The sequence below is a fragment of the Mesoplodon mirus genome (assembly GCF_964341445.2).
Source record: "Mesoplodon mirus genome assembly, chromosome: 5".
Taxonomy (NCBI): domain Eukaryota; kingdom Metazoa; phylum Chordata; class Mammalia; order Artiodactyla; family Ziphiidae; genus Mesoplodon; species Mesoplodon mirus.
In genome coordinates, this window is record NC_138980.1 from 34,499,754 (window position 1) to 34,520,598 (window position 20,845).

At 55.4% G+C, this 20,845-nt stretch overlaps 2 protein-coding genes across 7 annotated transcripts; one reads left to right on the forward strand and one right to left on the reverse strand.

The window, feature by feature from the left end:
- Nucleotides 1–386: 386 nt before the first annotated feature.
- TBXA2R (thromboxane A2 receptor) lies at nucleotides 387–12,311 on the forward strand. 4 transcript variants are annotated; one of them, XR_014294113.1, is made up of 4 exons: nucleotides 387–940; nucleotides 5,583–6,451; nucleotides 11,241–11,448; nucleotides 11,547–11,578. XR_014294113.1 is itself a non-coding variant. In XM_082621684.1 (4 exons), the coding sequence occupies exons 2-4, from the start codon at nucleotides 5,666–5,668 to the stop codon at nucleotides 11,587–11,589; spliced, it is 924 nt and encodes a 307-aa protein (XP_082477810.1). In that variant the 5' UTR covers nucleotides 387–940; nucleotides 5,583–5,665; the 3' UTR covers nucleotides 11,590–11,720. The 4 variants fall into 4 exon arrangements, 3 of the variants coding, with proteins under 3 accessions (XP_082477810.1, XP_082477811.1, XP_082477809.1); XM_082621684.1 differs by having other exon boundaries at nucleotides 11,354–11,448; nucleotides 11,547–11,720; XM_082621685.1 differs by lacking the exon at nucleotides 11,547–11,578 and having other exon boundaries at nucleotides 11,241–11,487.
- A 715-nt stretch (nucleotides 12,312–13,026) lies between these two features.
- Nucleotides 13,027–19,870, reverse strand: GIPC3 (GIPC PDZ domain containing family member 3). Of its 3 annotated transcripts, none has more exons than XM_082623431.1 (6): nucleotides 19,529–19,870; nucleotides 18,586–18,771; nucleotides 18,291–18,471; nucleotides 16,988–17,100; nucleotides 16,613–16,707; nucleotides 13,027–16,494 (listed from the first exon to the last, which is right to left on the reverse strand). In XM_082623431.1, the coding sequence occupies exons 1-6, from the start codon at nucleotides 19,769–19,771 to the stop codon at nucleotides 13,200–13,202; spliced, it is 4,113 nt and encodes a 1,370-aa protein (XP_082479557.1). In that variant the 5' UTR covers nucleotides 19,772–19,870; the 3' UTR covers nucleotides 13,027–13,199. The 3 variants fall into 3 exon arrangements, with proteins under 3 accessions (XP_082479557.1, XP_082479558.1, XP_082479559.1); XM_082623433.1 differs by having other exon boundaries at nucleotides 16,200–16,494; nucleotides 16,626–16,707; XM_082623432.1 differs by lacking the exon at nucleotides 18,586–18,771.
- Between the last annotated feature and the right edge of the window lie 975 nt (nucleotides 19,871–20,845).

Below are 20,845 nucleotides of genomic sequence, written 5' to 3' on the forward strand. Positions count from 1 at the left end.
CTCCCAGATCGTCTGCTCGAGAAGCCTGTCTCAGCAGGCTGCCCACGAAGCTCCTGGGTAGAGAGTGTGGTCGCCTCTCCCCTCTAAACGTCCCTGCACCTCTACCCCCAGCCCGGGCAGGGGCCTCAGACAGCCCCTACATTGATGAGGGTCCCGAAAGCCACCGGGTTCACCAGCTCTGAGCCCTGGGTCCCTGGGTCGGGGTCTGGGCGCCCTGGGGAGAGGGGCCCGCCGGGCCTGCTCCCGCCCCGCCCCCTCTCAGCCTCGGGTGCTGCCCGGACGGTGAATAGCACTGGGCCTGGCGGCCGGAGCGCCGGGAGGGGACCTGGCTGGGGCGGGCTTGGGGGAAGGGAGCGGGCGGAGTCTCCCGAGAGGGTGCCGGCCACCCCGGCCACCTCCCCTGCCCCTACGGCCCTGGGGTCCCATGGGCGCCCCCTCCCCCAGGAGGCCTCGCGGTCTCCCCGCGGGGCTGAGGGGGCGCCCACTGACCCTCATCAGCCAGGCCCGGGCGGGAGGGGCGTGGCCAGCGCGGGACGGGAGGGGCTGATGGGAGACAGACCGAAAGACAGAGAGATTGAGCCAGACCCTAGCAGAGACGGGCGCCGGCCGCAGAACGGAGCCCCAGCCCCGGGCTATTTTTAGCCCCCGCCGAACCCCCTCCAGGCCGGGAGGGCACCTCGCCGCCCCTCCCGCGGCCCGGGACCCCGCGCCGCGCCACCCTCCATCTGTGTCCCGCCGCGACGTGGCAGTGCCGGGGTCCTCGGCGTGGTCCTCCCGCCGTGACTCAGTTTCCCCAGGGGCCCCGGAAGCCGCCCTGCTTCCGCTTCCGCACGCCCCCCTCCAGCCCGGCACCTGCAGGTCCGCCGGGACACGACTGCGCTGGCTGGCTACCCCTGCACGCCCCATCGACCGTCGCCTGCTGAGGACAATTGGCCATCAGGTTAGGGGCGGGGCATGAGAGTGGGCAGGTGTGCCTTGGGTGTATCCTGCGGTGACCGGCCCTGCTGTGGGTGTTTCACCGTGGGCGGTGACAATTGCCAGGTGCTGGGTGTTCTGGGGCATTGGTGAGCTTGAGTCCCGTGCCTGGAGTGTTACCGGCCCTGGGCACCTGCGTGTGCCTCTGTGGCCAGTGTGGCGGAGGATGTGCTTTGTGTGTGGGTTTCCCAGGATCTGTGCCCCGCCAGCCGGGGAGGGAGCCAGGGTGCTGGGTGTGGCTGTGAGTGTGAGCACACGTCTGGTTGGTTGTGTGTCTGTGTGCACACTCGAAGTTGGGCCCATCATTAACCACTGGCCGCCTGGCTTGGGTCCTGTCCCTTCATCACCCATCTGTCCCCTGCTGGTGCTGGGGGACACCCACTGGACAGATAAGGAAACTGAGGCTCACAGGGAGGGACCGTGTGAGTCCGGGCCAAGGCTCAGCTCCAACCCTGGCAGGATGACTGTGATGCCTCTGGGGTGGGGGCCTGGCTGCTGTCACGAACAGGAAAAGTTCCCGGAAATTGAGTCTTGTGGTGGGGGAAGGCAGGGGTGGGCCTGGGGACTGACAGCGGCCCTGCATATATGCAGTTGTGTCTGTGTGGGCGTCTGTGGCTGCACAAGGGCGTGGAGGGGGTCCACACCCTCAGGCGTGCAGGTCTGCATCAGGTAAGGGCAGGAACTGATGCAGAGATTGGCCTGGTCCCTGCACTTTCATGCCAGAGGACATCGTCGTTGGTCACCTGGGCAGCATTAAAGGACTTAGGCAACATGGAAGTGGGCCAAGGTCACACAGAGCATCAGGGCTCCCACCTGGCTGCCCCATGCACGCAGCCAGGAGGTGAGCTGTGAGCACAGCCAGGAAGCAGGAAGGGTGCGCCAGGCCGGGTGGGGATGGGGGGGCACAGCGGAGGCAAAGTCTCGGTGGCAGGAGCAGGTCAGGCCTGGGAAGACCAGCCAGAATGCCAGCAGGCGAGTCGGTGTCCTTGTTATCCCCATTTCACAGAGGGGGAAACTGAGACTCAGCAAAGTCGAGCCCCCAGCTGGGCAGTGGCAGATTGCGGGCTCCAGTCCGAGTTTGTCTGAGGTCACCGTCACCCTTGGGGGAGGCTGGGTGGGTCCATGGCGTGAGGACAGGCAGGCCGGGCAGGCCAGGTGGTGGCGTGTCAAGAGGAAGAGGGACTTGTTGAAAGATGGATGGATCCCAGGAGCGGGAGGAGAAGAATGGGGCAGAGGTGATGAGGGACCATCAGGCAGAGGAGGGGCCTGGCCCTTGGGAACCAAAGACCACATTCCATCGGGGCCACCATGGTGGGCGGAGGGAGGACCAGCCTGGTGCCCGAGCCCAACCCAGCACACAGGCCTCTGGGACAGCGGTGGATGGACCCCTCCCAGCCCCACCGAAGGAGGCTGAGGGAGCACTGAAAGTCCATCCTCCAGAGAGGAGCCAGGACCCGAGAGAGAGATTTCTGGAACCCAGGACCCAACCAAATTCCCATCAAAGTTCTGGAACCTCAGCCCCTTGAAATTCTAGATTCTTGGGACCTTCAGCTTCCAGAACTGGGAACTTGTTAGAATTCCAGAACCCTGGACCTTCAAAGTCCAAACCTCCCCACTCTCGGGCCATGGAATCCTGGGTTTGCCCAGCAAATCTGGGGTCCATGTTTCTCTTTTTTTTTTTTTTTTGTGGTACACGAGCCTCTCACTGTTGTGGCCTCTCCCGTTGCGGACCACAGGCTCTGGACGCGCAGGCTCAGCGGCCATGGCTCATGGGCCCAGCTGCTCCGCGGAATGTGGGATCTTCCCAGACCGGGGACGAACCCACGTCCCCTGCATTGGCAGGCGGACTCTCAACCACTGCGCCACCAGGGAAGCCCCCCATGTTTCTTTTGAGGCACAGAGAGGGCGAGCAGTTCCCCCAAGGGCCACACAGTGGTGCTTACGGCCCTCGGGCTGGGAAGAGCACGGTCCCCTGCAGGGTGGGGGCCCTGCCAGCCCTCCCGGCCAATGTGGGAGGGGAAGGGAGGCCTTGCCAGGTGCCCCTCTGGCCCGCTTGCCTGGGGAACTTGAGCTGGCCGCTCTCACCTGAACCCCTCGGGGGGACTGGAAACTGCCGGCTGCGGCCAGAGGGAGTGGTGCCAGTTTCCAGCCTCCCCCAGGCCAAAGGCCCTGGGCCACAGGTTTGTTCCCAGACATGGGAGACGAGGCAGACACGGGGTGTGTGTCCCCAGGTGCATAAGCTCCCGCGCGAGGGTGGGGAACCAGGGGACCATGAAACCCGGGAGGAGCTGGCAGTCACTCAGGGCTGAGGCAGGGGCAGCGACCACAGGCACAGCCAGAGTCCCCAGGAATGTTTAGAAACAGCGCATACCAGCTCTCAAGGGAGGGAGGGAGCAAGCGCCCCGCCCCAGGGGGAATCCAAGTGCAGGCCAAATCTGAGACGGCAAAGAGCACACCCCTGCCCGGGAGTGGAGGGCTCAGATGGCCGAGCACCGTGGAAAGCCCCCACCCCTCTGGGGTTCAGGTTTCCATCTCCAGGCCCCGCCCCCATCGAAGTGGCGGTGGCCCTGGCTCTCAGCCTGGGAGGGAAGCTCTGTGGAGCTGGCCATCAGGAGCTGGATAATTTATGAAGCTCTATAAGGAGTTGCTGAGCTGAATTAATGAGATGGGGAGTGAGGGGGTAGCAGAGCACGCTCACTGCTGAGGCCAGGTCACAGGCACGGGCCCGGGGCCAGCACGAATGGAGTGCCTACATGGGCTTAGCCCTGGGCACAGACGAAATCGTTCTCATCATCCGCCCCATTTTATAGGAAGGGAGACTGAGACTCAGAGTGGGGACTTAACTCCCCTCAAGGTCCGTGAGAGGGTTCGTGGCAAAGTCAGGATTCGAATCCAATCTGACCAACTTTTTAGAAAAATTCTATCCCTTTTGTTTGTTTGTTTGGTTGGTTGGTGTGTTTTTTGTTTATCTTGTTTGGCTGAGCTGCACAGCTTGCAGGATCTTAGTTCCCTGACCAGGGATCAAAGCCATGCCCTTGGCAGTGAAAGCTCGGAGTCTTAACCACTGGGCCGCCAGGGAATTCCCTGGAAAAATTCTATCTGTTTTTCATCAAGGAAAATTCCAATGATGGTGACACTCCACACCCACCTCCCACCAGTCTCCATCTGACTGGCAGGGCTTTGACTCAGTTACACACATTTGTATGTAACGAGGCCTGAGTTTAAATCTCAGATCCACCCCGGCTAGGCTGTGTGACTTTGGATTAGTTATTTAACCTCTCTGTGCCTCAGGTTCCCTGCCTTTGCAAAATGGGGATCATAAGACGACCTTTCTGAGCTTTAACTGCTTTAACTGGGCCATCTGTGCCTCCCATGGTCCTGCCTCCCCACCTTTGCCCACTCTGATCCTGCACCCAGTGCCCCCTCCCTGCCAGCACAAGGATGGCTCCTGGTGTGCGCCCAGGGTGGGGTGCCGGTCCCCTGGGTGACCTTATGCCCTCCCTGCTGTGTCCTTTTAGGGAATAGTTGCGGCATGCGGACGTCTTAGTTGCAGCATGCAGACTTCTTAGTTGTGGCACGCGGACTCTTAGTTGCGGCATGTAACTCTTTAGTTGCAGCATGCATGTGGGATCTAGTTCCCCGACCAGGGATTGAACCCAGGCCCCCTGCATTGGGAGCATGGAGTCTTACCCACTGGACTACCAGGGAAGCCCCTGGAAGCTGGCTTTTGAATGGTCTCATTTTATTTCTACTCGACGTCCCCATATCTGGCTGATTCGTCCACACCCGAGGCAGTCAGACCCACATGTCTGTCCAATTTTCTCCCCCAGCCCCACACAGGGTAGTTTATAGCCCATTACCCTCCTTATTGTTTATAGCCCATCCCTGGGGATCCTGTTGCTCCAAATGACCTGAGTTTTGCTCCCAGATGGAACTGGATTTCTGGGTTTATTTCTTATTCAACGAAAATGGGGGGAAAAAAGAATCTACACGATTCCAACGTGTGAGGAAGGCTCTCCCTAAAACACCAATGGGGCCGGGCCTCCCCCACAATTTCACGAGAAATTGTGACCCACAAGGCTGACCTTGGAGCCCGCTCGAGAACCAGCGACCTCTGGCCACCAGCCAGCCGCCCTCCCCACACTGGATGTGTCCTGTTTTACAATAGTTGAAATCTGTTCTGGATTCTGTGGTCCACCAAGGGCTCAGATGGATGACCAGCAGGGAAGTGGAAGTTTAGAGAAAAGAAATCATTTGCCTGGGGTCACACACTGGGTACCAGGGCTGGAGTTCAAACGGGGGCTTCTCAGCCCTTCTCTGAGACCTGGCAAATGCTAACTGGTATCTTTCAGGGTTCCCAGAGGAGACAGAACTGATCCTCACCCTTGAGGGTCACTGAGCCTGGGCAGGACAGGGCTGGAGCTAGTCATAGTAGTAATAGTAATACTTACTGAGTGGGGAGTGAGATAGGTCAGGAAAGGCTTCCTATAGGAGGGGATATTTGAGCTGGGGCATTGAAGGTTGTGTAGGAGTTCACCAGGGCTGCTCAGACTAAAATGCAGAATGAATCACCAGCAAATCTTCTCTTCCGCCACTTCCCTCCCCAGGTGTGCCTGAGCCAGTGCCAGTCCACCCCACCTGCAGCCTTGGCCTGATGGGGTGGTGACCCTCCCCACTCCGCTCTGGCACCATGTGGCCCAATGGCAGTTCTCTGGGGCCCTGTTTGCGGCCAACAAACATCACTCTGGAGGAACGGCGCCTGATCGCCTCCCCCTGGTTCGCGGCCTCCTTCTGCCTGGTGGGCCTGGCCTCCAACCTGCTGGCGTTGAGCGTGCTGGTGAGTGCGCGGCAGGGCAGCTCCCATGCGCGATCCTCCTTCCTGACCTTCCTCTGTGGCCTGGTCATCACTGACTTCATGGGGCTGCTGGTCACTGGCGTAATTGTGGTGTCCCAGCATGCCGCCCTCTTTGACTGGCAGGCTGTGGACCCCGGTTGCAGCCTCTGCCACTTCATGGGCGTCATCATGGTCTTTTTTGGCCTGTGCCCGCTGCTGCTGGGGGCCGCCATGGCCTCGGAGCGCTACCTGGGCATCACCCGGCCCTTCTCACGGCCCACAACCGCCTCGCAGCGCCGGGCCTGGACCACGGTGGGGCTGGTGTGGGCCGCCGCGCTGGCGCTGGGCCTGCTGCCCCTGCTGGGTGTGGGTCGCTACACCGTGCAGTACCCGGGCTCCTGGTGTTTCCTCACGCTCGGCGCCGAGCCAGGGGACGTGGCCTTCGGTTTGCTCTTCACCCTCCTTGGCAGCCTCTCCGTGGGGCTATCCTTCCTGCTCAACACGATCAGCGTGGCCACCCTGTGCCACGTCTACCACGGGCAGGAGGCCGCCCAGCAGCGCCCACGGGACTGCGAGGTCGAGATGATGGCTCAGCTCACGGGCATCATGGTGGTGGCCAGCATCTGCTGGATGCCGCTGCTGGTGAGTGGCGGCGGGGGCAGGGGCTGCCGGGGTCTCCCACCCACCCTTGGTGACTGGGCCTCGGTTCCTCCCAAATGAATCCATAACCCTCAGGTTCTCGTCCGCCCAAGAAAATGTGGGCATGACCCCAGTGTTCAAGGGTCCTTCCTTGAGGAACCCATGAGCGAGGCACAGATAATCCCAAACTGGGGGCAGGACTGGGGCAGAGGCAGTGTCCTGGGACTGAGATGCCCAGGGAAGGGCTACCAGGCTCTCCCTGGGATATCAGGGAAGGCTTTCTGGAAGAGGGACATTGGAGCTGGGTTTTGAAGGATGAAGAGGAGTTTACTTGCCAGAGAAAAGCAGGGAGGACATTCCAGGTACAATTACTGAATCATTTCTACTTTGTGCCTAGTTCTGGGCTGGACCCTAGCCTTGCACAGATCTTCCCTGAGTCAGGGGAGCTTGCTGAAGCCCTTCCACTGATTGATGTAATTGGCCGCTTGGAGGGGTTATTTTTCCATTTCTGACTGGATGGGGACAAGTCTGGAGACTGGAATCAGATACTTGGTTTCCAGCCCACATCCAACAAGGACTTATCATGTGACTCTGGCTATGGGTTTCCCTCCTCCAGCCTCAATCTCCTCCTATTATGGGGATGACTAAAAAGGTGCCAGCCTCTCAGAGTGACTGTCAGGATGATGACATGAACTCATTTATTCGTTTGTTCCTTCAACAAACATTTACTGAGTGATGAGTGTGTTGCTGGCTCTGGTCTAGGCACTGCACAGGGAACAAAACTGACAAAACTGCCTGACTTCCTGGAACTCTTCCCTGGGGAAGACAGAAAATAAACATAGTATATAAATAAGTGAAGTGGTAGATATTAGGAAGTGATAAGGGCTAAAACAAAAGCTAAACCTGTGGGATAGGAAGATTACAAATTTGGTTTGCTTTGTTTTGCTAAGAATGTTTTTACGTGTGTCAATGGTGGGAGAAAAAAAAGAAAGGAACATATTTTTTTGTGTGATACGTGAAGCTGCAAGGCACTGATGGGTCCCAGGGGAGTGGCAGTTACAGGATGATGCTTCCGGCTGAGAAATGTACTTCTGTTCTGTACCTGGGGTGTCCCTCCCAGGCCTGGTCTCATAGAGCTGAGGCCATTTCTTTTTTTTTTTTTTTTGAATTTTATTTTATTTATTTTATACAGCAGGTTCTTATTAGTTATCTATTTTATACATATTAATGTATATATGTCAACCCCAATCTCCCAATTCATCCCACCACCACCGCCCAACCCTGCCAATTTCCCCCCTTGGTGTCCATACGTTTATTCTCTACATCTGTGTCGAGCTGAGGCCATTTCTATATTCACTTGTAATTATTATCATTATTATTTATCGAGCAGCATCTAGAGGGTGCCTGTGAGCACCTGAGTCAGGTCCCCCCTCTGCCCACAGCCCTCCAGGGCTCCCACCTCCCGCAGGGTAAAAATCCAAGTCTTCCCTGCCCTCTCCTCCTCCCTCTCTCCCCCTCGCTCACTCTGCTCCAGACACATAGACCTCGTGGCTGTTCCTCCAACATGCCAGGCCCGGTCCTGCCCCAGGACCTTTGCACTGGGCTGTACCCTCTGCCTGGAATGCTTCCCCCCACCCCAGATCTCCACATGGATCACTCCCTCACTCCTCCATGTCTTTCCTCAAATGTCACCTTCACCAAGAGGTCCCTGACAAGGATCTGTCTCAGCCTCTTCTTTCTCCCTGCCCTCCAGCCTTGACTCTCGAAATACCCAGGATGAGCCCTGCCCTGCTCTGAACCATTGGAACTGAAGCTTTGCAGGATAAATAGAAGTTGAACTGTTAGGTAAAAACCAGGAAGTCATCCTAGGTAGAATCATTGAATCATTAAACGATTCCTGGTCCCCTTTGGCAACAAAGTTTTTCCTAAAAGACCATATAGTAAACCCTTTAAACACAGTCTCTGTGACAACGACGCAGCTCTGCTGCTGTGGCATGAAAGCTACATGGAAACAAATGGGCGTGGCTGTGCACCAATAGGACTTCATTTACGGACTCTGAAATTTGAATTTCATGTCATTGTCACGTCACAAAATATGCTTTCTAGGCCACTACCCTAGTGGCCCAGTGGTTAAGACTCCGTGCTTCCACTGCAGGGGGTGTGGGTTCAATCCCTAGTTGAGCATGCTGCGTGGCATGGCCAAAAAATAAATTTTTTTTAAATTAAAAAACCCCCAAAATATGCTATTTTTTTCTCTCACCATTGACACATATAAAAACATTCTTAGCAAAACAACAAAACAAACCAAAAAGGCAAAAATAAAGCAAACAAAGCAAAACAAAAACAGGTGGCAGGCCAGATTTGGCCCATGAGCCAACTCCTGCTCTAAAACCTCCCATAACTCCCTATTGTCCCAGAAGAAAGGGCCACAGACACTTCCTTCAAACTCACCTGGGAAACTCCTATTCACCATCTGGTTACCTCTCCCAAGCCCGGTCAGGCTCCTACTCTGGGCTCCAGCAGTGCCTGCATCACTGCTAGGTCACCCCCACTCCCACCGCCAAGCTGCAACCACCTGGTCACATGTCCTAATGGGGTTGTGAGCCTGTGAGCCTGTGCAAGTGGGACCTGGGTCTGTCTTGGCCACTGCAGTGTCCCCAGAATTGCCCAGCACACTGTAGGTGCTCAGGAAACAATTTTTTTTTTTTTAATTTTATTTTATTTTATTTTTTTGCTTTATAACAAATTTAATCAGTTATACATATACATATGTTTCCATATCCCCTCCCTTTTGCGTCTCCCTCCCACCCTCCCTATCCCACCCCTCCAGGCAGTCACAAAGTATCGAGCTGATCTCCCTGTGCTATGCGGCTGCTTCCCACCATCTATCTACCTCACGTATGGTAGTGTATATATGTCCATGCCGCTCTTTCACTTTGTCACAGCTTACCCTTCCCCCTCCCCATATCCTCAAGTCCATTCTCTAGTAGGTCTGTGTCTTTATTCCTGTCTTACCCCTAGGTTCTTCATGACATTTTGTTTTCTTAAATTCCATATATATGTGTCAGCATACAGTATTTGTCTTTCTCTTTCTGACTTACTTCACTCTGTATGACAGACTCTAGGTCTATCCACCTCATTACAAATAGCTCAGTTTCATTTCTTTTTATGGCTGAGTAATATTCCATTGTATATATGTGCCACATCTTCTTTATCCATTCATCCGATGATGGACACTTAGGTTGTTTCCATCTCCGGGCTATTGTAAATAGGGCCGCTATGAACATTTTGGTACATGTCTCTTTTTGAATTATGGTTTCCTCAGGGTATATGCCCAGTAGTGGGATTGCTGGGTCATATGGTAGTTCTATTTGTAGTTTTTTAAGGAACCTCCATACCGTTCTCCATAGCGGCTGTACCAATTCACATTCCCACCAGCAGTGCAAGAGTGTTCCCTTTTTTCCACACCCTCTCCAGCATTTATTGAGGAAACAATTTTAAAATAATAATTTATGGGGAATTTCCTAGCGATCCAGTGGTTAGTACACTGCACTTTCACTGCTGAGGGCACAGGTTCAATCCCTGGTCAGGGAACTAAGATCCCACAAGCTGTATGGCACAGCCAAAAAGAAAAGAAAAAATTTATTTTAATATAATACATGTAACACAATATGAATATAATTATATTAAATACAGTATAAATTTGATTGTAATTATGAACTATAATAATTATAATTAATTATATTATATTAGAATTAATACTTAATAATTATATCAATCGTTATATAATTGTTAAATACTGTATAACATATAGCTATAATTACATATTATTACTTAATATTTAACAATTATATCAATCATTATATAATATATAGTTATATGTTATATAATTGTTAAATACTGTATAACATATAGCTATAATTACATATTATTAATTAATACTTAATAATTATATCAATCATTATGTAATATATAGTCACATCCTTATAATTATGTTATATATTATATAATTACATATATAACTTTAAATATTATATAATATATATAACATAACTATATATAATAGTTATAATTTTTTTAACATCTTTATTGGAGTATAATTGCTTTACAATGGTGTGTTAGTTTCTGCTTTATAACAAAGTGAATCAGTTATACATATACGTATATCCCCATATCTCTTCCCTTTTGCATCTCCCTCTCTCCCACCCTCCCTATCCCACCCCTCTAGGTGGTCACAAAGCACCGAGCTGATCTCCCTGTGCTATGTGGCTGCTTCCCACTAGCTATCTATTTTATGTTTGGTTGTGTATATATGTCCATGTCACTCTCTCACTTTGTCACAGCTTACCCTTCCCCCTCCCTATATCCTCAAGTCCATTCTCTAGTAGGTCTGGGTCTTTATTCCCGTCTTGCACCAAGGTTCTTCATGACCTTTTTTTTTTTTTAGATTCCTTATATATGTGTTAGTATTAACAATATATTAATTATTAGGTAACTAATTATATTCTATGATAATCTGTAAATACCTTATTACATTATATATTGTATAATATTAAATATAAAATTCAATATTTAATAAAATATATTAAAGTGATTTAATATAAGAATTTAACATAAAAATTATTTAACATAAAATTATTTGTCATAAAATTTTATAACTATAAATTTTAATATAATATAAACTGACTTAAAATAAAATAAACAACATAAAAATTAATTATTTAATATACAATTTTATACCATAATTTGATATTATATTATAACATTTGTATAAAATATAAATGTTTGACAGAATAATAAAACTGGCAGTCACAGTGATTCCACCTGCTCACACCTGCAAGTCCTCTTGTCCACCACGTTTAATTGTGCCCAGGAGAGGAGCAGGAAAAGTGTGCTATTTTTCAGCCACATCAGCTGAAGCTCAGAGAGGTCAGGCAGCTCTCCCGAGGTCACACAGCAACTCGGGGACAGAATCGGCACGGGATCTCGGCGGATGGCAGGTGGCCTGGGCAGGTGCTGGTGGAGGGCAGGGCTGGTGGCTGGCCTGGCCCCCGGCTGACCGCTCTGGCCACACACACACACACCCCTCCCCCCGCAGGTCTTTATCGCCCAGACGGTGCTGCGGAGCCCGCCTGCCATGAGCCCGACTGGGCAGCTGTCCCGAGCCACCGAACAGCAGCTGCTTATCTACCTGCGTGTGGCCACGTGGAACCAGATCCTCGACCCCTGGGTGTACATCCTGTTTCGCCGGGCGGTGATCCGGCGCCTCCACCCTCGCCTCAGTACCCGGCCCAGGTCGCTCTCCTTGCAACCCCAGCTCACCCGCAGGTCCACGATGCAGTAGGGCCAGGGCTGGACGTTGGGGGCAGCTCTGGAAGGACAGAGCACCCTGCCAGCAGGTGCCCCATCTAACCTTCGTCCTCCCTGTCAGTCTCATCTGCCTGTTCTGAAGTCCAGGAGCCAGGAGGGCAGGATGGACAGTTTAAGCGGCAGGATTGTGTGCCGTCTTCCATCATCCCTGGGGACCCTCCAACTCTTCCCTGACTCCCCTTTCCAAAGCCCCTCCCCTCTCTCCGCCCCCTCCCCACTCAGAGGCCCCTCCCAATCCCAGGAAGGGTGTGGGCAATGCTGGGATGGTGTCTGGAGGAAAGCAGACTTGTAAGCCTCCCCTTGCAGAAATCCTCCAGAAATGGGGGACTCTGACCCCCTCTGACCCCTGAATATGACCTCCTTACTGGGGTACAGTTGATTCCCTTTGACAGCCCAATTTGAGAAGGCTGTGTCTAGAAAAGGTTGAATGAGAACGGGCAAGAGACTCCCTCTCTTGCCAAAATATAATCTCTTTTGGCTCTGAAATCGTCAATTATTGAAGTTTCTTGTATCAATAGTCCTATCCAACCATGTGGCAGCCGAGCAGGACTGGGGGGCTGCGGAATCCCCAAGAGGTTGGGCTGGCTTCCAGCTCCTCTCCCCACTTCCTTTATTGAGTCTTCCCTAAGCACTTTACAGCTTGGATCTCCTGGAAGCCTCCCTACAGCCCCTAGGAGAGGGTCCTGGGATTAAACCCATTTTGCAGGTGAGGAAAAGAGAGGGCAAGACACACGGAGACCATGGGGTACACGCCTGCTTCCTCCACGGCAGACGGGGTGCACTCCCTCATAAGCTTGTGGTTTAGCCATCTATTCACTCAGCCCTTCAGACTCCCCATGCCTCGAACAAGCAGCTCCTGGTCCATAGTAGGTGCTCAATAAAGGCAGACGGAATGGCCGAACGACTGAGTTTGTCTAGAGCACCGTGTGTCTGCAGGTCCTGAGCACCTGCACGCTTAGCACTTAACAACATGCCTGGCACATCGTAGCCACGTAAGAAGCATCTAGTGTTGTCATGTCAGCCCCCCAGACCCTCACGCCTGCCCCTTCCTCTGCTCTCCCCCAAACACCCCCCAAAAATGACACACCGGGCTGCAGGGGTGGGAGGTGACTTTATTCCCCATGAGCCTTCAAGGTACATGAGGAGGAAACTGCCTCCTGCCCCAACTTCCCCCCACCCCCACCCCGCCTCCCCTCTACAGACCTGGGATCTGCTTACAGCTCCCAGAGCCAGGCCCAGGTGAAACCAAAGCCCCTGTGTCCACCCTCCCTCACCCTCCCCACCCCGCCTGTGGGGGAATGAGGTCACCTGCTGCTTCTGGGGGACCCAGGCTGGGAGGGGCAGGAGAGGGGATGGGGGCCACAAGTATGTCACCCCCAAGCTATAGCCCCCCATGGTAGGGGAGGGGCTCTGACGCCCGCGGAGCTGGCCCTGGCTCCCTGAGCACGGGGGAGGGGGCAGGCCCCTGAGCTGAGGGTTCAGGGGGCTGGGAATGCAGGAGGGCCGCCCTGGTGGCAGAACTAGGGATGACAGATTTGGTGGGTGGGGTGGACTTCTGGGGTCTCAGCTGGGGCTTGGGGGGAAGGGCTGGTTTCTGCGGGGCGGAGGGGGACCACGGCTGTGGGAACAGGGCAAAAGTGGACGGGCTTCGGCCTGGGCCAGTATCGGCCTGGGCTCCTTGAACCAGATCATGGGGCTGAGGGTGAGAGACCCTCCTAGGACCTGGAGGTGGGGCTCTGGGTGGTGGGCCTGGGTGTTGGGGTTGGGCTGGGGGAGTGGGATCGGTCTGGGTTCTGGGGTCAAGGCCAGGGGTCTGTGGGCGGAGCCCATTTCTAGAGCAGAGCTGTATTCTTGAGCTGGTCTGGCTTTTGGAGCTGGATTGGGTTTCAGAAACAGATCCGGTTCTGGAACTAAGGTAGATTCCAGAGCTGGGCTGGGTTCTTGAACTGGTCTGGGTTTCAGAGCTGTGGTGAGTCTTAGATCTGAACTGAGTTCTAGAGCTGAACTGGGTTCTGGAGCTGAGCTGGGCTCCAGAGCTGGGCTGAATTCTTGCACTGGTCTGGGTCTCAGAGCTGGGCTGGGTCTCAGAGTTGAGCTGGGTTCCAGAACTGGTCTGGGTTCTGGAGCTGGTTTCAGTTCCAGAAATGAGGTGGACTCCAGAGAGGGGCTGCATTATTGCACTGGGCTGGGTCTCAGAGATGAGCTGGGTTCCAGAACTGGTCTGCGTTCTGGAGCTGGGTTGGGTTCCAGAGCTGGGCTGTATTCTTGAACTGGTCTGGGTCCCAGAGCTGGGCTGGGCTCTAGAGATGAGCTGAGTTCCAGAGCTGGCCTGTCTCCCAAAGTCTGGCTCAATACCAGAGCTGCCTGGGGGTGTGGTCTGGAGTTGGTTTCTAGAGCTTGGCAGGGTTTCTGAGATGAGCTGGGTCCCAGAGGTGTTTTGAGTTCCCAGGCAGGGCTGGGTCCTGGAGCTGGGCCTGCTCTCAGAGCTTGACAGAGCTGTGGAGCTTAAGTCTGTTGCTGCATTGGTCTGGGTCCCAGGACCAGACTTTAGCTGGATTCTGGAACTCAAATGGGTCTCAGCAATTGACTGTGTTTTAGAGCTGGAGGGGGTTTCAGAGCCAGCCTGTGCTCTAGAACTGAGCTGAGTTCTGGAGCTGGGTGGGGTGCCTGAGCTGGACTGAACTCTGGAAATTGGCCAAGCCTTGAAGTCTGTCTGGGTCCCAGAGCTGGATGATGTTCTAGAGCTGCTCTGTGTTCTGCAGTGAGGGTGGGGCTGGGCATCAAGTGGAGCTCTGGAGGCGGGCCTTGCCCCAGAGATGGATGGGGGTCCAGAGCTTGTCTGAATTCTGGAGACAGGCCTGCTTGTTGCACTAGTCTGGGGTATAGAGCTGGGCTCAGTCTCTGAGCTGGACTCATCATTGGAGCTGGACTGGGCCCCAGTATGTGGGTGGGGTCTGGACCTGGACTGCTCTGCAGCATGCACCTGGGTTCCTGAACTGGTCTGGGCATGAGAATAGGGTAGGGTTTGGGAACTGTCTTTGAATCCTGAGCTGACGTGGCTTCTGGAACTGGGCTGCTTCTCGAGTCTCACCTGGGTTCCAGAACTAACTGGCGTTTCTGAGCTAGACCAGGTATCCAGGTACAGCTGGGTCATGGAGCTGTCTTGCGTTCCAGAGTTGGGTCGAGTTTTGAAGCAGGGCTGGGTCATAAAGCTGGCCTGGCTTTCAGAACTAGGATTGATTTCAGAGCTGAGGTGGCTCTTAAAACTTGTCTGGGTTCCCAAATTTGACTTTATATCAGAGCTCAGCTTAGCCTCAGAGCTGTCCTGGGTTCTAGAGGAGAGCTGGGTTCTGGAGCTGGGTTGCATCTCAGAACTGGCTTGGATTCTAGTGATGAACTGGGCCTCAGAGCTGGCCTGGGTTCCAGAGCAGGGCTTGGTCTCAAAACTGGTATGGGTTCTAGAGGTGAACTTGGTCTCAGAGCTGGCCTTGGCTCTAGAGGGGAGCTTGGTCTCCGAGCTGAGCTGGGTTCTAGGGCAGGGCTGGGTCTCAGATCTGGGCTTCGTCTCCAAGCTGAGCTGGGTTCTAGAGCAGGGCTGGGTCTCAGATCTGGGCTGGGTCTCTGAGCTGAGCTGGTTTCTAGAGCAGGGCTGGGTCTCAGGGCTGCGCTTGGTCTCAAAACCGGTTTGGGTTCTAGAGGTGAATTTGGTCTCAGATCTGGGCTTGGTCTCTGAGCTGGGCTGGGTTCTAGAGCATGGCCGAGTCTCAGGGCTTGGCTCAGTCTCAAAACTGGTGTGGGTTCTGGAGGTGATACTAGTCTCAGATCTGGGCTTGGTCTCCGAGCTGAGCTGGGCTCTAGAGCATGGCCGAGTCTCAGGCCTGGGCTCGGTCTCAAAACTGGTGTGGGTTCTAGAGGTGATACCAGTCTCAGATCTGGACTTGGTCTCCGAGCTGAGCTGGGTTCTAGAGTGTGGCCAAGTCTCAGGGCTGGGCTCGGTCTCAAAACTGGTGTGGGTTCTAGAGGTGATACCAGCCTCAGATCTGGGCTTGGTCTCCGAGCTGAGCTGGGTTCTAGAGTGTGGCCAAGTCTCAGGGCTGGGCTCGGTCTCAAAACTGGTGTGGGTTCTAGAGGTGATACCAGCCTCAGATCTGGGCTTGGTCTCCGAGCTGAGCTGGGTTCTAGAGCATGGCCGAGTCTCAGGCCTGGGCTCGGTCTCAAAACTGGTGTGGGTTCTAGAGGTGATACCAGTCTCAGATCTGGGCTTGGTCTCTGAGCTGAGCTGGGTTCTAGAGCAGGGCTGGGTCTCAGGGCTCGGCTTGGTCTTAAAACTGGTATTGATTCTAGAGCAGGACTGGGTCTCAGATCTGAGTTTGGTCTCTGAGCTGGGCTGGGTTCTAGAGCAGGGCTGGGTCTCAGATCTGGGCTTCTGGACTCCAGAGCAGGGTTGGGCTTGGGGAACTGGCCGGGAGGGCTGGGACAGGGGGCTGGGCTCTGGGCTGGGGCTGCGCTCGGCCCCGGGGCAGACTAGCCACAGGCCTCCCTGGCCTCGCCGATGGCGGCCCACACCTCCACCACAAACTCGTCCGGGAAGGCGAACTCGCCCAAAACGGAGTCTAAATGGCGTGCAAACTCCTGGACACTCACTGTCTTCTTGGATGTCTCCACCATGGTTGACGCTGCAGGCCGAGCCAAGGGGAAGTGGGTGAGGGCGCTCCCTGGGGGGATGCCAGCTTCCCCTGGGACCCTTGCCTCCTCCCCATGGGCTGTCCTCCCCCCAGGGTCCACCCGGCTTACCCTGGCCCCTTACCCAGCTCTGGGTCCCGAATGCCCATGTAGCTCTCCAGCAGGTCATCCACCCTCCGAGATGCCTCCTCCTCAAATTCACTAGGCTGGGGTCGTAGGGAGCAAAGCAGAGGGTCAGAAGCCTGGGATTGCTCCGGCCCAGCCCCCTCCCCAGTCCCCCACCCCTTAGGTGACAGCAGACTGGGACCACCCATTAGTCAATGCTTCTGGTCCCACCATTACTGCCCTGACTGACAAGGGCCCACTTTGCAGGTAGGGAAACTGAGGCTAGGCAAAGGAGAGGGTCTTACCCAAGGTCATGCTGAGTCAGCGATAGAACTCTAGGTGTAAGAGACCCTGATGTCCACCCTTCTCCCCTCCACTCACCACTTCCTCCACAGTGGCGGCCCCCCCAGACCGAAGCCGCAGGGTCTCCCTCCCGCTGCTGACTTTTGCCTCCATGGGGCATTTGCTGCTCCGGCTCCTCTGGCCAATCATATCTGGAGGGGACAGAGTGGGGGAGGTGCATGTGTTCTGGGCAGATCCATATCTTCCTAAACACTCAGAAGCCACCAGCTGAGCCTTTCTAGAACCTTCCTACCCTTCAAAGTCCTCCTTATGTCCATGGGTGAATCCTCAGGGACCATGCTTGAGAATCCTTTCTTCCCTCAAATTTCCCGCCTCCTCTCAAAATGACTTTCTCTAGAAGAGACTGCTTAAGGTTCTCCTTGTGCCCTGAGGATCAATCTAGAAAGCTCCTTGCTCTAGAATTGGCCCTTCCTAACCTGCTCATGGCTCTCAGAGTTCACTGTCCTGCTCCAGGGCAGATCTAGGACCCCATCCTGTCTCACTCTCCTGGGACCTCCCTCCAGATGGGCCAGGGCACCTTTAGAACCTCTTGTTCTGGGACAGGGTGACTCAAAGGGCCAGTCCATGATGAGATAAGAAGACTGTGCCAGAATGGAAATTAGCATCCTGCTTCCTTCCTTGAGAAAGTCTACCTATGGAAAACAATTGTCTGCTGAACTAAACAACGTGATCTACATTCTAGATCAAGGTTCTCAACCCAGCTGGCACGGGGGGCGGGGGGTGGAGGAGTGTGATTTTGCCCCCCCCACCCGTGACATTGACAATACCTAGAGACACTTTTGATTGTTACAACTCAGGGGAGACACTGGCACCTGTTAGGTCGAACCTGACAGTGCCCAAGACTGCCCCACAACAATCATCCAGCCCCAAATGTCAATAGTGCTGAGGTTAAGAATCCTTCTTCGACGAGGACCTCCTTATCTCATCCATGGACCAGTCACAGACTTCTCTTTGAAAAGCTCCATTCTAGAGCTCCCTTTGAGAGTCACTCTCAAGAACTCACCAGAGCCTCATAGCAGTACTTTAAAAGCTCCCAGACCAGCTACAAAATAGATCCAGATACCTCCTCATCCTTTCCCAATCTTCCCAAGCCTCCCCCAACCCCCATGCCCAGACCAACTCTATAACAATCTAAAAATGACCCTCCTGTTCCTCATACAGTGCCAGAAGCTCCCTGTCCTGTCACCAGAGGCATCTAGAACCTTCCATCCTGTCCCATCCCCCCACCCTTTGCCACCCGGTGCATCCAGAGCACCAATTTCTGGAAGAGCTTCCCTGCCCCCCCCACCAGCCTGCCCCCTGGGCCCCAGGTGGCCCTCACCGAAGGCTCTCTTGGGCTGAACCAGGCGCAGGGTGAAAGGCTGCGACTTGGGCAGCTCCCGGAGCATCTTGGCCACCTCGTAGTGGCGGCAGCCAACGATTGAGTGGTCGTTGATGGCCTCAATGCTGTCGCCCACGCACACTGCCTCGATCCGGTTGATGATGCTGCCTTCCTTGATCCTCTGCAGGGACCCAGAGTCACTCACAGGGCCACCCCAGCGGCCCCTCTCAGGTCCTGCTCACACCAGAGAGGGGCAGAGAGGGGCACCCGGGAAGCCACCCGCCCCCACGGGCACCTTGATGAAGGCATAGCCAGCCCCGTTGTCAGTGATGGTCAGTCCCAGGGCGTCCTCGGTCTTAGTGACCTCCACCTCTTTGGTCTCGCCGCGCACGTGGGCAAAGATAAAGTCCTCCAACCCTATCTGGCCGCCTAGGAGTTTCTGCATGTCCACTTTGTGGCTGTTTAGGGTGCAGAATAAGATCTGTCCCGAGGGGAGGGGGAGCCCAAAATTAATGACAGACCTCATCCCCCACCGTCTGCGCAGAACAACCGGGGGTTGGGCTCAGGGGCCTGATAGGGAAACCGAGGCGCAAAGAGGCACGAAACTGACCCCAGTCATCCCCTACCAGGATCGCAGTCACGTGTAATGGCGGAGTATGGGATCCTCTCAGAATGGGGTGGGAAGCGAGGAGACTGGGACCCCCAGAATGGGGAGCAGGGTGAGAAGGAGACTTCGGGCAGGAGGACGCCCCTCTCCCACCCCCCCAGACTTCCCCTTTTAACCCTTCGGTGCCCTGTCACCCCCGATCTTTTAAAACTGTTCTAAATCTGCTGGCGCCCCCTCGGGGCTGCGAGGCGCCCCTACAACCCAGCCCCTGACCCCCCGCGGCCTCTGACTTCTCACCTGAAAGGGGGCTGCCTGGAAACACAGCCCCGCAGCCGCGCCCAGGAAACATAGGCGCTTCCCTGAGAGCTGGGGTCCACTCCTAGCTGGGTCAGCCCAGTGTTTTCCTGGACGAACTAGGCATCCATTAACCCTAAGACGTGCTCATGTTTTGCGCTGGGGGTCCACCGGGTATGGGCACCCCAGGATCTGAGAGGTGCGTCTCTGAGATCCGGAGATCGGGTCCCCTCCATCCGAAGATGGGCGTTCTGGGGCCCCAGTCCCGGCGTCCAGGGTCCACCCCTACCCCCGGTCAGTCGGTGGGCCTCGGGTGCGGGGAGTCCGGGGGCCTCACCTCGGTGGGCGCGATCCCGAAGGCCTCGGCGATCTTGGCGTAAAGCTCGCGGACGTTGGTGAAGCCCTCGATCTTGCCCGTGGGGCTGCCGTGAGCCAGCTGCGTGCGGAAGACGAGGCGCGGGCGGGTTCGGGGCGCGGCCGAGGTGGGGGACGCAGCCGGGGGCTCGGCGGGCGAGGGAGGGGGCGCGGGCAGGCGTGGGGCCTCGGCCCCCCGGGCCTCGCGGGCCGCTGTGGTCTCCATGGCAGGAGGAGCTCGGCCACTGGGGCCACGGCCACAGCCGCCGGATCCGCCGCTTCCTGCAGCCTCCCCTCCCCCGGCCCAAGGAGCGACAGCCGAGCCGCCCGGGTAAGGGGATCCGGGAACCCGAGCCTCCCGGGAAGGCGACACCGCGGAATGCGGGGACGGCGGCGGTGGCCGTGGGGGGGGGGGCGGGCCCCAGGTGTGCCGGCCTTGCCAGGGCCAGCTGTGAGCTCTCCGGGGAGCGGGAAAAATAAGGATCACAAATAAGGATGGGGCAGCCGCGGGTGCCCGGGCGCTTGCTCTCTGCTGGGCGCACTCATTTAATCCTTGCGACAACCATAGGAAGTGGGGAGGACGCTTACGCTGGTATAAACTGAGCCACATCGTGTCCATCCTCTGCCCACAGCCCTCCAGGGCTCCCACCTCCCTCAGGGTAAAAACTCAAGTCCTCCCCTCCGCGCACAAGGCCCTGCACAACCTGCCCCGTCCCCTCCCTGCCCTCCCCACCTCCCTCTCTCCCCCTTGCTCACTCTGCTCCAGACACACGGGCCTTCTTGCTGTTCATTCAACACACCAGGCACTATCCTGCCCCAGGGCCTTTGGACAGGCTGTGCCCCTACACTTGGAACATCTCCCAGATCTCCAAGTGGTTCACTCCCTCACCTCCTTCGGCTCTTGGCTCAGCTGTCACCTCCTATCACCACCTCCCAGTCTCTCTTTCTGGCTTTTTTCCTCCCTAGCACTGAGCATGACCTGACATAGCAGATAGTTTATTTATTCATCTTGTGTTTCCTCTGTCTCCTCAACTGGAATGTCAGTTTCAGGAGGGCAGGAGTTCTGGTCTCTTTTATCCCCTGCTGTATCCTGGCACACGGTGGGCACCAGGAGGCGCCTCTCAGAATCCCCTGGGAACACAGCATCCAGGCATCACCAACAGGAACGTTGGTTGGCTCAATAAACAGCAGTGGAATGCCATATAGCAGCTCCAAAGAGAGGCCTTTTGCCTTGGATGAATCTCAGAAACCAGGCATTGATGAAAACAGGCAAGTCGCAGAAGGCTTTGGACGATGTAAG

Bases quoted from the DNA above. Each gene is read 5' to 3' on its own strand.
- TBXA2R (XM_082621683.1), top strand. From the start codon at position 5,666: ATGTGGCCCAATGGCAGTTCTCTGGGGCCCTGTTTGCGGCCAACAAAC. The intron at 6,452-11,546 runs GTGAGTGGCGGC...CTCCCCCCGCAG, and splicing joins TCTGCTGGATGCCGCTGCTG to GTCTTTATCGCCCAGACGGT.
- GIPC3 (XM_082623431.1), bottom strand. From the start codon at position 19,771: ATGGAGACCACAGCGGCCCGCGAGGCCCGGGGGGCCGAGGCCCCACGC. The intron at 18,472-18,585 runs GTGCCCGTGGGG...GGGTCCCTGCAG, and splicing joins CTGGCTATGCCTTCATCAAG to AGGATCAAGGAAGGCAGCAT. The intron at 16,708-16,987 runs GTGAGTGGAGGG...CTACGACCCCAG, and splicing joins CCGCCACTGTGGAGGAAGTG to CCTAGTGAATTTGAGGAGGA.